General features: G+C 38.0%; 1 protein-coding gene across 5 annotated transcripts in view; it reads right to left on the minus strand.

Moving 5' to 3' along the window:
* LOC105397485 overlaps window positions 1-13,276 on the minus strand; it is a 31,417-nt gene that overhangs the window by 6,498 nt on the left and 11,643 nt on the right. For 4 of the 5 annotated variants that reach the window (XM_048623526.1, XM_048623522.1, XM_048623523.1 and 1 more), the window contains 5 exons: window positions 8,526-8,622; window positions 6,183-6,254; window positions 5,591-5,700; window positions 4,168-4,386; window positions 1,041-1,226 (listed from right to left, as the gene is read on the minus strand). In XM_048623526.1, coding sequence (XP_048479483.1) covers window positions 1,041-1,226; window positions 4,168-4,386; window positions 5,591-5,700; window positions 6,183-6,254; window positions 8,526-8,622 — 684 coding nt within the window. The remainder of the gene's footprint in view (window positions 1-1,040; window positions 1,227-4,167; window positions 4,387-5,590; window positions 5,701-6,182; window positions 6,255-8,525; window positions 8,623-13,276) is intronic. The other variant, XM_048623524.1, reaches the window with a different exon arrangement.

A 13,276-nucleotide genomic window follows, 5' to 3' on the forward strand; every position in this document is an offset into this window, starting at 1 on the left:
GGTACTGGATGCTGTGTTTGCAGAAGGTAAGTATATCTACTGTCTAGTAGCGTCCGTAGTCGACTACTGCTATGTCTGGCGATATTGGCTGGCGGTACTGGCTTCAGTGATCGCAACTGATCACTGAGGTTAAGCAACAACTGGCACGGTCAGCCATTGGATGGGTGACCGATTTCAAGTGGTTCTTTTCTGGACGCTTCCGTGCTTCGGACGGCACGTTAAGGCGTGGGACCCGGTTGCTGCTTAGGCAGCAGTCGTTAAGCCTAGTCAGAGGCCTTCGGGCAGCTTGAAAACATCTGACAGTCGGGTTGCCCACTTACCCGACAACCTCAAAAACGGCGATACGGCTCGCGACCTTTCACGTGACTACAAATGTATTGCATAAAGCGGGTGACTCGCTTGCGAGTCACCTCTCTGACTACTTCTTCGGGGATTATAGTCGTGAGCATAATGTATGTATGATGTATGTAAGTATGTCTACGTTGGATGATAAGTTAGGAACTAACTTACTGGCTAACCCATAAACTCCGCGGTCGGCAAACGCGAAAGCGAACGATCGTAAGCAAATCATCGACAACCTAAATTATTATTTTTTGAAGTTGAGTTTTACAACACGAGCTCCACGACTGACGATGGAACCAACATTCTTCACCCAAAAAATAATAACGGCCTCGTGCTTGTCCTCAACATTCAAAGTATTTTAGGGCATAGTTTTTCAGCTTGCTGGCCACGGTTGTACCTAGTCGCTTGTGAGTCACGTACGGTCATGTGCAGAGAAACCTGACCCCCCTCTCATAGTAACAATGCTTCTGAGAGGGGTCTGATTACTCTGCCTTATATCTGCCGGCTGGGACAGATATTTGTTTAAAGACAGATATTTGTACTCGGGTCTTCGGTGTTGATATTTATATTTAGTATCTATCTATCTATGTATTTGTGTAGATATATCAGCTGTCCGACACCCATAACACAGGTTCTGCCTAACTTGGGGTCGGATGGCCGTGTGTGAGATGTCCCCACATATTTATTTATTTACGTACCTCTCGCGTGAGCTGCTGCGGCGTCTTGCGTCTAGCCTGCGTGGCGTGTCGCGCGCGCACGGGCACGGGGCAGTGTTCCAGCGCACTCGTGTAGCCGGGCGGCGGCCGCGCCACGCGCCAATACGCCCGCTCCTGGCTGTCGGCTACCACCTTGTCGTTCTTCTTGCGCTCTTTGGCTAGACGCACCTGGAAGCGAACCACCATCATTATTATAGCGCCTAAAAAGGGTTGAGTGGATCGAGCCAATCTCAATAGCTATGTAACATAGTTATCATCTGATACACCTTAGTGGTTAGGGAGTTCAGTAATCCTATATCCTTTCACCAAGATCGATGGTGCCTTACTGCCAGTTTAAATAACTCTATCTACCGATGACTGGTAGTTAGTTTCATACTATTTTGACAGGTTGTAGCATGAAAGTAACTACAGTGAGACAAACTTATCTGTTCCGGTGAGAGCGAACTAAATTGATCCATATCCCATTACTTGCTTATGAATTATATATTGATAATATAGATTAGATGTTTTTATTAAAACCACAAGAGCGAATTTAAACTACTGGCAAACTTAAAATCTTATAGAATGAAGAAATATTAGACATTTACGTGAGCTCTCGCCGGAACAGATAAGTTTGTGGCACTGTAGTCATCGTCATAAAGTCATCCGTAGATAGAGTTATAAAAACTGGCAGTTTTTTTTTTTTTTTTTTTTTTTTTTAATTTATTTATAATACAATACATTTATTGATTAGCTATATAAAAGTGCCATTAAACCAGATAGGTTTGTCTTGACACTTGAATCTGTAATTGAAATTAATTTAAGTATATCTTAAGTTTATACATTAATTTACGTAGTAAAAGTACAGTTAGGTAGATTATTGTATCCTATATTATTACTTATACGGTAATTCGCCTAACCACCCAACACACATATTACATTTACAATCCACGGCTCAGGTATTTGGCCGCTCGCACGACTCGCATGCAGAAGCGACGAACCAGTTTCGTTATCAGTGACCAGGGAGGTGCGATCTTCCGTCTCGCTCAGATAATTACCGGTGTACATGGTGTTCTAGGATCATTAGTATGATATGAGCAGTGATAATATAAACAATATAAATATGTATAAGTAATGAGTTATTAAATGTAGGTATATATGTTCTTATATTACGTGGCAAGTAGGTTATTTACTAACTATTAGCGGTGTAAATAGATAGTGTAAACAAATAGATATGTATACCATATGTGTTGTTTTTTTTTTATTATTATTATTATAATTATTTATTTATTTTTTAGTTTGCTAAGTGTAAATAATGTTCTTTTAGTTTATATTTTATATTATTTTTATTCATGTTGACTTTTAAGGAATTTGGTAGGTTATTAAGTAATCGAGGAATTATATAGCTTATTGTTCTTCGTCCGTAGAAGTTGTTGGCTTGAAAAGTACGTAATTTTTTATTAGTAATTTGTCTAGTTTGTATTTTATGTTGTACCGGCTGCCAGTCAGTCCGGTTGTGTTGTTCTACCAGCAGAGCATATTCTAACTTGTTATAGACAGGCATAATTTTGCAATATTTGAAAAGTTCTTGAATATTTTCTCGATTTTGGAATTTAACTTTTTTTGGCACAATGGTCTTTAGGAGCCGCAGTTGGATGTTATAAATTTTTTCTAAGTAAGTTTTGAAGGTTCTGTCATAACTAGTTATGCCGTAGAAGATAGTAGATTCTGCAAGTGCCGTATATAGGTTAAGAAGAATCCTGAAGGGAACTTTATTTTTAATTATATATAGTTTCGACATTATCGCTCGAAGCTTGTCACAGACATTTATAATGTGTGGACCCCAATTAAATCTGTGATCTATTGTGACCCCAAGATACTTTGCAGTGTCCACCTGCTGTATTACATCGCAGTTAGTACATTTATGATTGTTGTCATGCATACAACTATGGCTATGGGCAATCAATTTCATAGACTGATCACAAGCGTTATGTATGACTGGATCTGATGTGCATTGCCAATGTTTTTTGAGCATTAAGTACCAGTCCTGCATCGTGTGACCATTTACATATAGCTGTGAAGTCCTTTTGTAGCCTTTCCATCGCCCTAGAAAAGTTCCTATCGGCTGCAACAAGGCAAGTGTCATCCGCATATTGATACAGTGATGTGTGTTTGACTATTTTAGCTACCTCATTGACGTATACTAAATAATGTAGTTGGCCCAACACCGAACCTTGTGCAGTGCCTATATTGGTATTTACAACGTTACTATATGCATCATCAATTAGACGTTACGTAGTTAGACGTAAGATCATCAGACTCATATTTTGAACAATCCCTTGTAATGTGACCTGAAGGGTTCTTGGAGATGCTGGTATACACTACACTGCAAGGATTAACTATGTAGGTAATTAGGTATACATAAAATACATTTTATGACATTGATGGTAATGCGTCTATTCTAGGCATCGTTTTTGCTTCGCCTGCATAATGTACACCACAGAATTACATCCGTAATATAATTTGGATTGATTCCAAACGCTTCGTCTAAACATTAACATTAGGTACTGACTCGTATATATCATATCGATATCGCTATGGCAGATCATTGACCTAATAGTACATTGCGTAAGTACCTAACCAATAACACCAAACTATCGAAAACACTCAGATCTATATTGCTAATCCAAATACAAAGTGTGTTTCTTCGTCCTTCTTATAGCACAAACTGACAGTTACTTTAGGTTTACAAAGAGAGATAAAATAATCTTATTCTTGCTTATAGTTTTGAAGAAAAAATGCTTCCAGTGTCTCCATCATAATGCTTAGACAAGTAGTTTACTGCTGGAGATAAGCCACAAAAATCTGTCAGGATCATCAAACCTCCTACTGTGAAGACTGGCCTACGCTACGATTGCATATTCGTGGGTTTTATCCGAGAACTCGTCTTCCTCAATCAAATGGTATCTTAAGCAGATATGGATAAGTACTCCATTGCCACTTTGGCATAAAGATTATAGAACGTAAACGATAGACCAACCAAAAGTAGCGATCTGGCTCACATCTTCTATTTACTCCGGTAGATATTAATTAGTTTTATTGTTATTAAATATTAAGTTCATAGACGAACCTGCTCCTCCGCCTGCATAGTGATAAAGTCCCACTTCCCGGCCAGGTTCTTCTTGAGGTTGGCGAGCGCCTCCGCCTCGTACTCCTCGAGGCCGTGGCGTTGCTTGTTCCGCAGCGTGCGCTTCACCAGGTAGATGGCGTACTCTAGGTTGTCGGGCGCGATGGACGGCACGCCCGCGCCCGCCGCCTTGGGCGCTTGCCACGGCCAGTAGTAGGGACTCTGGGAGGAGACATTGTAGTTAATTCAAATCATTTATTTCAGACTAAAACTCCATAAATGTTAGAGGTACGAAGGTGGGTGAGGGCTCTTGCTGTAGCCACCACGGTGAGCAAGGGAGTTGGAGATGTTAATTGGTTTGATTGAAAATAAACAGGTGTGCTCAATGCACGTATTGAATTGGTCTGGTTAGTTAACTACCTTACGTAGGTCATTAATCAGTGTCAAAAACTATTTTTTTATATACAAACATACAGTTCCCCAAAATTGATAATGCACATAGAAATCTTCGTCATTGTTCGGCAACGGTCGTATTCCCGAGCGTTAGAAAACTATTATGTATTTAGAGTGGTTAAGTGCATTTTCTTCGTGAAATTTTAGTAGAATTATGTAATTGGTGCTAAAAGAGATAATTGATTTATCAGTAACGAAATTTGATTCGATAATTCATAATATTCCATAATATTAAAATTTACTTCGAAAATGTTACAGTAGGTACTTTTCAAGTGTCTTACTGAAGCTGATGTAAAGATGGATGAAAGAAGGTTTGAATAACACAAGGTTTATATTATAAGGAGAAATGGATTTCAAACACAGGTTTATATTAAATTTTTTTAATCTCAGTTCAAAAGTATTTACAGGACTGATTATTTCACATTAATAAAAATGTTTACATTAAAATCTCAGTTCAAAAGTATTTACAGCGCTGATCATTCACAATAATATTACAATTACAAACTTGGTCTTTTGGGTGTGGCTTTATTTTATTGGCAAAGTGAAGTCTATCAATGTGACGTATATTTTATTCTTAAATGTGCCTCATAATATGGCATCGTCAAAAATAATTAAAGTTGAAATTAAATTCACATTTGAAAAAAATAACAAGAACGATGTGTAATTGCAGCTCTTTATAATTCCACAAAAGTAATATTGATCTTGACCTTGAGACCCTTGACCCTTGACTGATCGGTGACAGCCACCGACCGCCCAAATTGTTTTCGATTATGTGTCACATGATATTGACTACTATTTCTTTCGAACAAGGATCAAAATGCAAGTGCTCTTACGATTCAATGATTCGGGTGTTTCCGGGAATACGACAGTTTGCGAAGATTTGCATGCGCATTATTAATATGGGAGAACTGTACATACCTAACGCCTTCTACTTGATTAATCATAACATTGAAAACCATAATAGCATACTTACTTGAAATCTATAAAGAGAAGAATCATCTTTCAAGATAAGGTTTTTCGAGTCGTTGACAGGAAAGAAGTAGCCATATTGGCAAAGTTGATTGCCTAAATTTATTGCTTCAACTGAAACAAATGAAACATAATTAAAGATACCTACATTACGTAAAATAGTGAAATATAAATATATTCTACAAGAAGTGGATATGAATTATGAATAGGTATTGTCTTGTGCTTGTGATACGAACTAAATTATCAGAGTGAAATAGTAGGAGCTTTTTATACGAACATAAAATAAACCGAATTTATTAGAATAATGTTACAGAATGAAAAAAAATTACTGACATGGCGCAATGCTGCATTTATTTCCTGGACTCGCAAACAGAACAAAATACAGGTGTTTCTAAAGTGTAGTAACCGTGAACAACATTGATTCTGATCGTCATCTTGTACAAAAGTTGTTTAGAATGACGAGTCGAGTCACCCTCTATCGGCTTATTATGCCACTTTAGGAACACATGTATTAACACATAAGTAGAAACTGAAGGTGCAAGGTGCAAGCTAGAAATGCGAGGCAGGTAGATAAATGGTAGAAAGGATGAACTTACAGTTATCAAACTCACCATTGCTAGTTTCATCAAGATTAAACCGTTCCATGAGCCATTCGATAAGATCGTAACCTGAAAACAGTTATTAGGTTTTTAAAATACACTTGCGATAAATGAAAAAGCCCCAAATTAATCCTAAACGGAAAAACTGCAACATTGAAGTTTATTTAACAGCGTATCAGAATATTACCAACTCTAAATGACTCGCTGTTACTATATTAGTGGCTACCAAGTAATAAATAGTTGTTAGTGATACGACAATATTAAAATAAAAATAAATAAATAAATACTTTATATAGTTACGTAATAACTGAGTTTAATTTTTTTTATTGAATGCTTGGACCATTCTCTACCTCGCTGGTCCACTGATGGTCGGTGGGTTCAACAAATAATATCTAGCTGAGCTAAATTTAGATGTGCAGGTTTCCTCAAGGTGGAAAGTAAGATTAGGTAACTTAGCCGACACTTTTTTCAACTGTTATGAAAAGGTACATTTACGTATTTGGAAAATAAATGTGATCCATAAGAATTGTTAAAATAAAATGACGTTTAATTTAATCCTCCTTTCCACCGTCGATTATGTAAATCCTCGTAAAGCTAAAAGTCCTCCATGAATAATGTCGCCGTCTATGAACGTTTTTTTCTTATTTTCACAAGAACTTTAATAACTCCGACTAAGGAAGTGGATTTTGTGTAAAGTTACTGAATAAAAGCGCATGGCCTGAAAAGGATTTCATTTTCCGCTGGCGTCTTGCCATGTCGCCATCACGCAAATCAAATTTTGAGTTACTCTCGTTGTTCTTGCTCTCTAAATAATAACATTTCAAATAAAATCACTCCGATATCTAGGAGCTTGTTTCGACTGAAATTCTGAAACTGGGTAAAAAAATAATTCTCTTGAAATTCTATTTATAGACGAAATCTATTCTGTCTGTACAATGTGAAGGTTATTTTGATATGAACGAATAGATAAGTCCATTGCAGTGCGTATACGTATTTACGTAAGTATATTTAATTTATCTAAGTATGTATAGGTACTACAACTAAGTACAGATAAATGAGGTTTTAATAAATGTAGGTATAACGACTGAAAAACTGACTGGTCAACTTTATACAGTAAAAAAGGTTCAATCTTACAAATCATTCTTATCCAATTTGCTTGTATACACTCCACTCCGTCTCTAATTTGGTACCTAGTCCGTAAAATAAGTATAAATAATGGGTTTACGAGTGTTGTAGAATTTTCTCTTCATTTTATTTAAGTATAAAATAAACTATAAGTATTTATAAAATAAACCAAATATCATTAGGAATCTTGTGTGAAATATAGCCTGAACAGTTACAATACAACTTTATTGAATGACCTAACGGTTTTAACACTAGATAAGTAAATCAACGCTAAAGGCCGATATACGGTGCGACTTCTGCGAGCATTAAATCAAATATCGCCGGCGAAGCATGAAATAGCTGTCGGAAGGAGCACAAGTGCAAAATAATAGCACCACCCGGTGAATGCCCCACCGCGCCGCGCTCCACACTGGGGTCACTCTATACTGACGACAAACGAACGAGGGATGTCGTGTGTGCAATCGGAACGTTTAACACAACGAGATAGAGTCGTGGCTCGCGCAGTAGCGTTCCGAAACTTAGTTTTTCGTCTTGTAGAGTGACCCCCCTGTTCCATATCGATTTTACAATCAGTCGGGTAAAGCCATATTTTGAGGTGAAGAAAAACCCGCATTATCGTACTGTACGACGATGTATTCATGTTATTATGTGGGGGGTATGCGCCTTAATGACGCTTGAGTGAAGCTTTTAAGTTTCATAAGTTTTTTATTGAAATCCTATAATATCTAGATATGTACGTACCCTAAGTGCATTGTACTCATCCAAACTTGTGGTGACCTATCACGTGAGTACAAATATACAGCGAAAAGCGGGTGGCTCGCTTGCGAGTCACCTCTGACTACCCCTTTGGAGATTACAGTCATGAGCATATACCTACTGATTTAAATATGTATAGTATAATGGATTGAATACTAACTTGTCTGTTTTACCTACTCCTAGGTGAAATATCAGAAAGAAAGAAAGAAAGATACATTTATTTGACACACTGAGACAGAATAATAAGACAAAAAAAGAAAAAGAAACAACAACAAAATAAAGAGAATACTTAATACAGAACAAACAAAACAGATAAAGGTTGCTGTCCAGAGTATCAAAACGGCACCAGCTCAGCATATGCTATGGACAGTGAGGTCACAGCGCTGGTTTTCTTGTATCAATACCATTTACGCAAAGTTCTGTACTTAGACTAAGTATATAAGTTCATAAATTATTTACCCATAAAGGCAGCAGGGATGTAAGTGAGGAAGAGTTTTTGACTTCTTACAGGCACTCCCGTTTCAGGATCTTGCATCTCCTTTATAAGAGTTTCCATCTGAAAACAAACAAAGATTAACATTAATTATCAGTTAGTTACTGTTTATTTATTTATTGTTAGCCTTATAGCTACATCAATAAATGAAACAATCACTTATTCTGCTGACTAATCGATAACGATTTTCTGAGTGACCCAAGAAATGTAAAGTCCAACCAAAAAGACAGTTCAAAAATGGCCTCACATTTTGGCACTCAAACCGATAGCGGAGTTGCAAACTCGATAACCATTTCGGGGCAAGAAATTGGCTCGAGGATATCAGTAAAATCCATCGCGATAAACGAATAGCCCCCCTACGCTGCGGTCAGCCAATATTCCACGGCTGACCTCGCCGGTTAATGCAAACTCTAAGGTAAGTGAATTTTTAATAAAATTACGGTTGCACGAATACGAATCGTCGCCAATATTGAATACAGATTTTGTGGGTTGGTTTCGAGAGATTTCTTTTAATACTTCTTCAATTTTAGAGATTTTGTTGTTATTGAAAATTCGGACACATTTGATATAGGTTTTGAAAAAGATTGGTTGATTATACCGAACTTACATGGACCCTGTAAAACCGTTTCCATCACGGAGACTCTAAAAAAAACCTCCTTGAAACTAAGCATCTAATCACGATGACGTCACAGGCCCTCGGGTCAGCCCCGATGTGGGTCGAGGGTGCTCCACACTGATGCCCGAGGGTGCTCCACATCGAGAGCCTCGGGGAGACAAAGACCGACGTCACGGCCTGAGCACCCGACCATGTTCAGATGCAGATAAGATGATTGGAGCCTCGTTGCCGGTCAGTTTAGATACTCTTTGAGACGGTACAGGAGGAGTGTTTTTTGTTGTTGTTTCTTTTTAATTTTGTTGGATTTTAGGGTTTTTGGATTTCCGTTCGTTGCTTAAAAGGAACCCTTGAAGGTTTAATTAATTGTCCGGCTGATACATAGGTATAACTTTTTTTTAAGTAAGTACATAACCAATTAATTCTTATATGAAAAGTACCGACTAAGTTGACAATTTATATGGAACGATAAGTATAAGTTATCATATACTATAAGTAGGAACTCTATTTATAGCAAAAATTAAATAAGTATGTAATTTTCAGTCGCTACTAAATAATTTTAATTCTTTGAAATCGCATTTCCTTGTAGGCAATCAGGCGCGCTGCGGCCCGCCCGAGCCTACCCCATAGACAATCGTACGTCACGGACAAAGCGCTCTAATTGGTTGATTGCACAGCTGCCGTTGTCAGCGGCGATTGTGATTGGTCATTAGCTAGTCAATGCTAATCGTGCGCTTTGGCTTTGTGAGTGACTAATGGCACAAACAACTGAACAACCGCGGCCGCTGATTGTCTGAGCCACTTTGTGCCTGAAAATGTTTCAGGAAATTAGGAAAATTATGCACTTAATTATGTATTTTATGAAGGAAAACAATTTTATATGATATTGCTACGATGACCATAGAACATCCCGGAGTCGTTAAGAGTTAAAACTGGTAAAACACCATTGATTGTTTGAGTACATTTTACTTAAAATCCGATATTGGAGATAAAATAACATAAACATAAAACAATCCATATTAATTTTGATTAACAAAATAGTTAAAAGTTTTAAATATCAGGCGGCATCGGCACTTCAAAATATCAATGGCATTTATGTGCTCAAAATTAAGTTATTGTAAAAAATAAAATATATGCAACGGCTACGGAATATTCAGGTATTCCGCGAAATTACGAGTAACTGTAAAACATTTTCAGTGAGGTTCGGGTACGATTTGCTCGTTTCCATCGTATATGTTATGTTTCATCCATCCATAAAAGACCCTTTTTTATCTTATTCTGTTCCAAAATTGGGGGTGTTAAAAGTATGAATTTATGTGTCTGCACTTGTCCTCTGAAGGGTATACCAATTTGGATTCAGTTTTCTTTCAATAGGCGTCATGGTCTAAGCCCGTTTGTCATGGTGAGTTTACTATGGGTGTTATCGGATTATTATTTTAAAGTAGGTATACTAGATACTAGGTATTTCCGAAAATCTCGATCAGTCGTAGAAACAAACGAAAAAAAACTCTTCTAAATAAAAAAAGCTGAAACTTAAGCCCCCAGCATTCTCCGCCTCCTAACCTATAATCCCTCCGGGTCCGGAGATGCCGTGGGGGGCGCGGGGGGGTGGTGACGTCACGGATCGATGAGGGCCCGGACCCCCGCCCGTGCACCATGGACTATGAATGGTTTACTATGCGTGGTCCACCGGTACTATTGTTGTACGATCTATTGATATAGTATACTCGTACTACTCCTTTGGATGTGTTTTATAGCTAGAGGTATAAGTAGAAGAGTTCTTGCATGGAGCGGGCAACAGTCGTAGGGTGAGATGCCGCATGGCTCGCTGGAGACCTTCAGCCGGTAGTAGTTGGATGAGGAAAGATGAGGGCCTGCTGTAGTAATGGACGTTATGTTAAGCAATTGCTGAAAATAATGGCAACAATGAAATATTCGATTTGATTTTGATTTGCACCTATATTTTGATCCGTCCTTCTGAGTCCGAAATATTATTTCCCAAATTGGCTGACCACAGACGAATTGCATCGTAGCGACTGCGTGCCGTTGCTATAATTCAGATTTCAGCCTTCAGGCATTTGTTGGGTATTAGGTACTAGTGGCATTTACACCCGTCCGATATTTCAGATTTCAGCCTTGTACTGCTTTGTTCTATTGGACTTGCTACGAGCTACGGCGGTGTAGCACCTACTGAAACTGAAAGCGTAGCTACGTTATATACCTACCGGCAATATAGAACGTTCTGAAAGCTACTAGGCTGCTGCTGCTGCTGCAGTGAGTGAACTAGTCATCCTTTGAGATAAAACTGTACATATAAATATCAGTCTCCAAATGTCTTCTACCCAAGATACGTAAGTGAACTTGAAATCTCCTGGAATATATAGAAAGTACATACGAGGAATAAGTCAAACTCAAGCATATTCACTACCTATGTATGTACAATTAATAAATATAGAAGCGGCATGCAACTGTAACTCTCACTAGATCCAAACTTGAATGGGTCACACATGGCTTTGTCTTTTCAGCTTTTCACTCTTTGTTAGCATTTTGGATGCGATCCAAAACTGTGTTCTCACTTTCACGGTGTATGTAGACAGGAACCGACATATGTCCGTTTGTTTTTCGCTTCTTGCCGTGCAGTGAGAGGTACATGATAGAGTATCCATACTATACATTGCTCTAAAGAAGCTGAAGGTCTAATCTCGGTACTTCTACATGCCTAAAATTTAAAAGTTATAACTGACACGGCATTTATCTCTACACAAGAACTCTCTACATAAATCATGGTCATACAAGTTTGCTACTTTTGCTAGATGCGAAATGTCGAGAGAGTGAAAATCGGCCCTGGCGTGAAAAGTTGAAAACATGAACCTGAAAAAAGTATCAGATAGGAATTATATGTACAGTGCTGTGCAGTACCTATAAGTTATGGATCAGAGAGTTGCCATGCAATAGCTAACTCTAATGCAACGTAACAGAGTCGTTGTTAGCCTTGAGGATTACTAAAAGCCAGTGTTTTCCAAGACGGAGTTCCAAGTTTCATGTTGATTACAAGGTTTCTTTTTGTAAAACTAAGGAGTTTACGTTATTGTTCCATTTGCTGATTCTACTCAAATAAACAAAACAAATATTTGATTTAGGCTTCCAACTTTCTTCCGCTGGAGTTTGTTTCTTAATTAAATTAGCTATTTAACGTTTGTTAATTTTTAATTGTTTGTATACACAGTGGGTTTCCCGGTGACCTTGTAGTATCGGCATAAGTATGAAGTAGTAGGAAGGTTGGTAGAAGTTGGTACGAAAGTTTGCCTAATTCTAAATAATAAAAAAAAAACGAAATAATCCTCTTATCGCACCTGGCTTAAAGGTCCCATTGTTCCTGCTACATTGCCTTTCATTTTTTTTTGTCTATTAACGTTACATATTGATCTAAAGGCTACCCTGTATATCTGTCGCAGGCAACTGGTTTAATGTCCTGTTTGATTGAACCACTAGCCCGTTCATTGGATGGCGCTGTTCAGTTGTATGACTAGGCCGAACGTTGATTGTACAAGCGTCACAAAACGTCCAACTAGTTAGCTGACTTAAAATCAGTCAGGTGGTGAATAAAACAAATATGGCGTCTAACAGCTAACAACTGATACAAAAAGCACCTATATTGTTAGTTTTTTGCAAATAAATTAGCTTTAAAGTGCGTTATTTGTGTTACAATAGTGTGACAACATGGATTTACCTATTATTACGCCGCGGGCGCATAGTTTCAAAGAAAAAAAGTGGCGAAACTGGATAATTATGAACAACAATATGAAGGTACGTTTATTGTTATTGTTTAGTTAATTTGTGAGATAAGAGCTTTGTAACATAGTCTTTTTGTTGACTCTTGTCTGGTGATGTTCACCCTAACCAAACATTGCAAAGTTGCTATACTATATCCCATTCAACGACTTCGCTGAATGACGTTCAGTCAAGACGTCGAACGTTACAATCAACGACTTGACGAGTCGTCCTTTAGTCATACAACTGAATAGCGCCATCCAATGAACGGACTAGTGGTTCAATCAAACAGGAGATTAAACCAGTTGCCTGCGACATATCCACAGCAAGAAC

This window comes from Plutella xylostella, chromosome 10 (assembly GCF_932276165.1).
Source record: "Plutella xylostella chromosome 10, ilPluXylo3.1, whole genome shotgun sequence".
NCBI classification, from domain to species: Eukaryota; Metazoa; Arthropoda; class Insecta; order Lepidoptera; family Plutellidae; genus Plutella; species Plutella xylostella.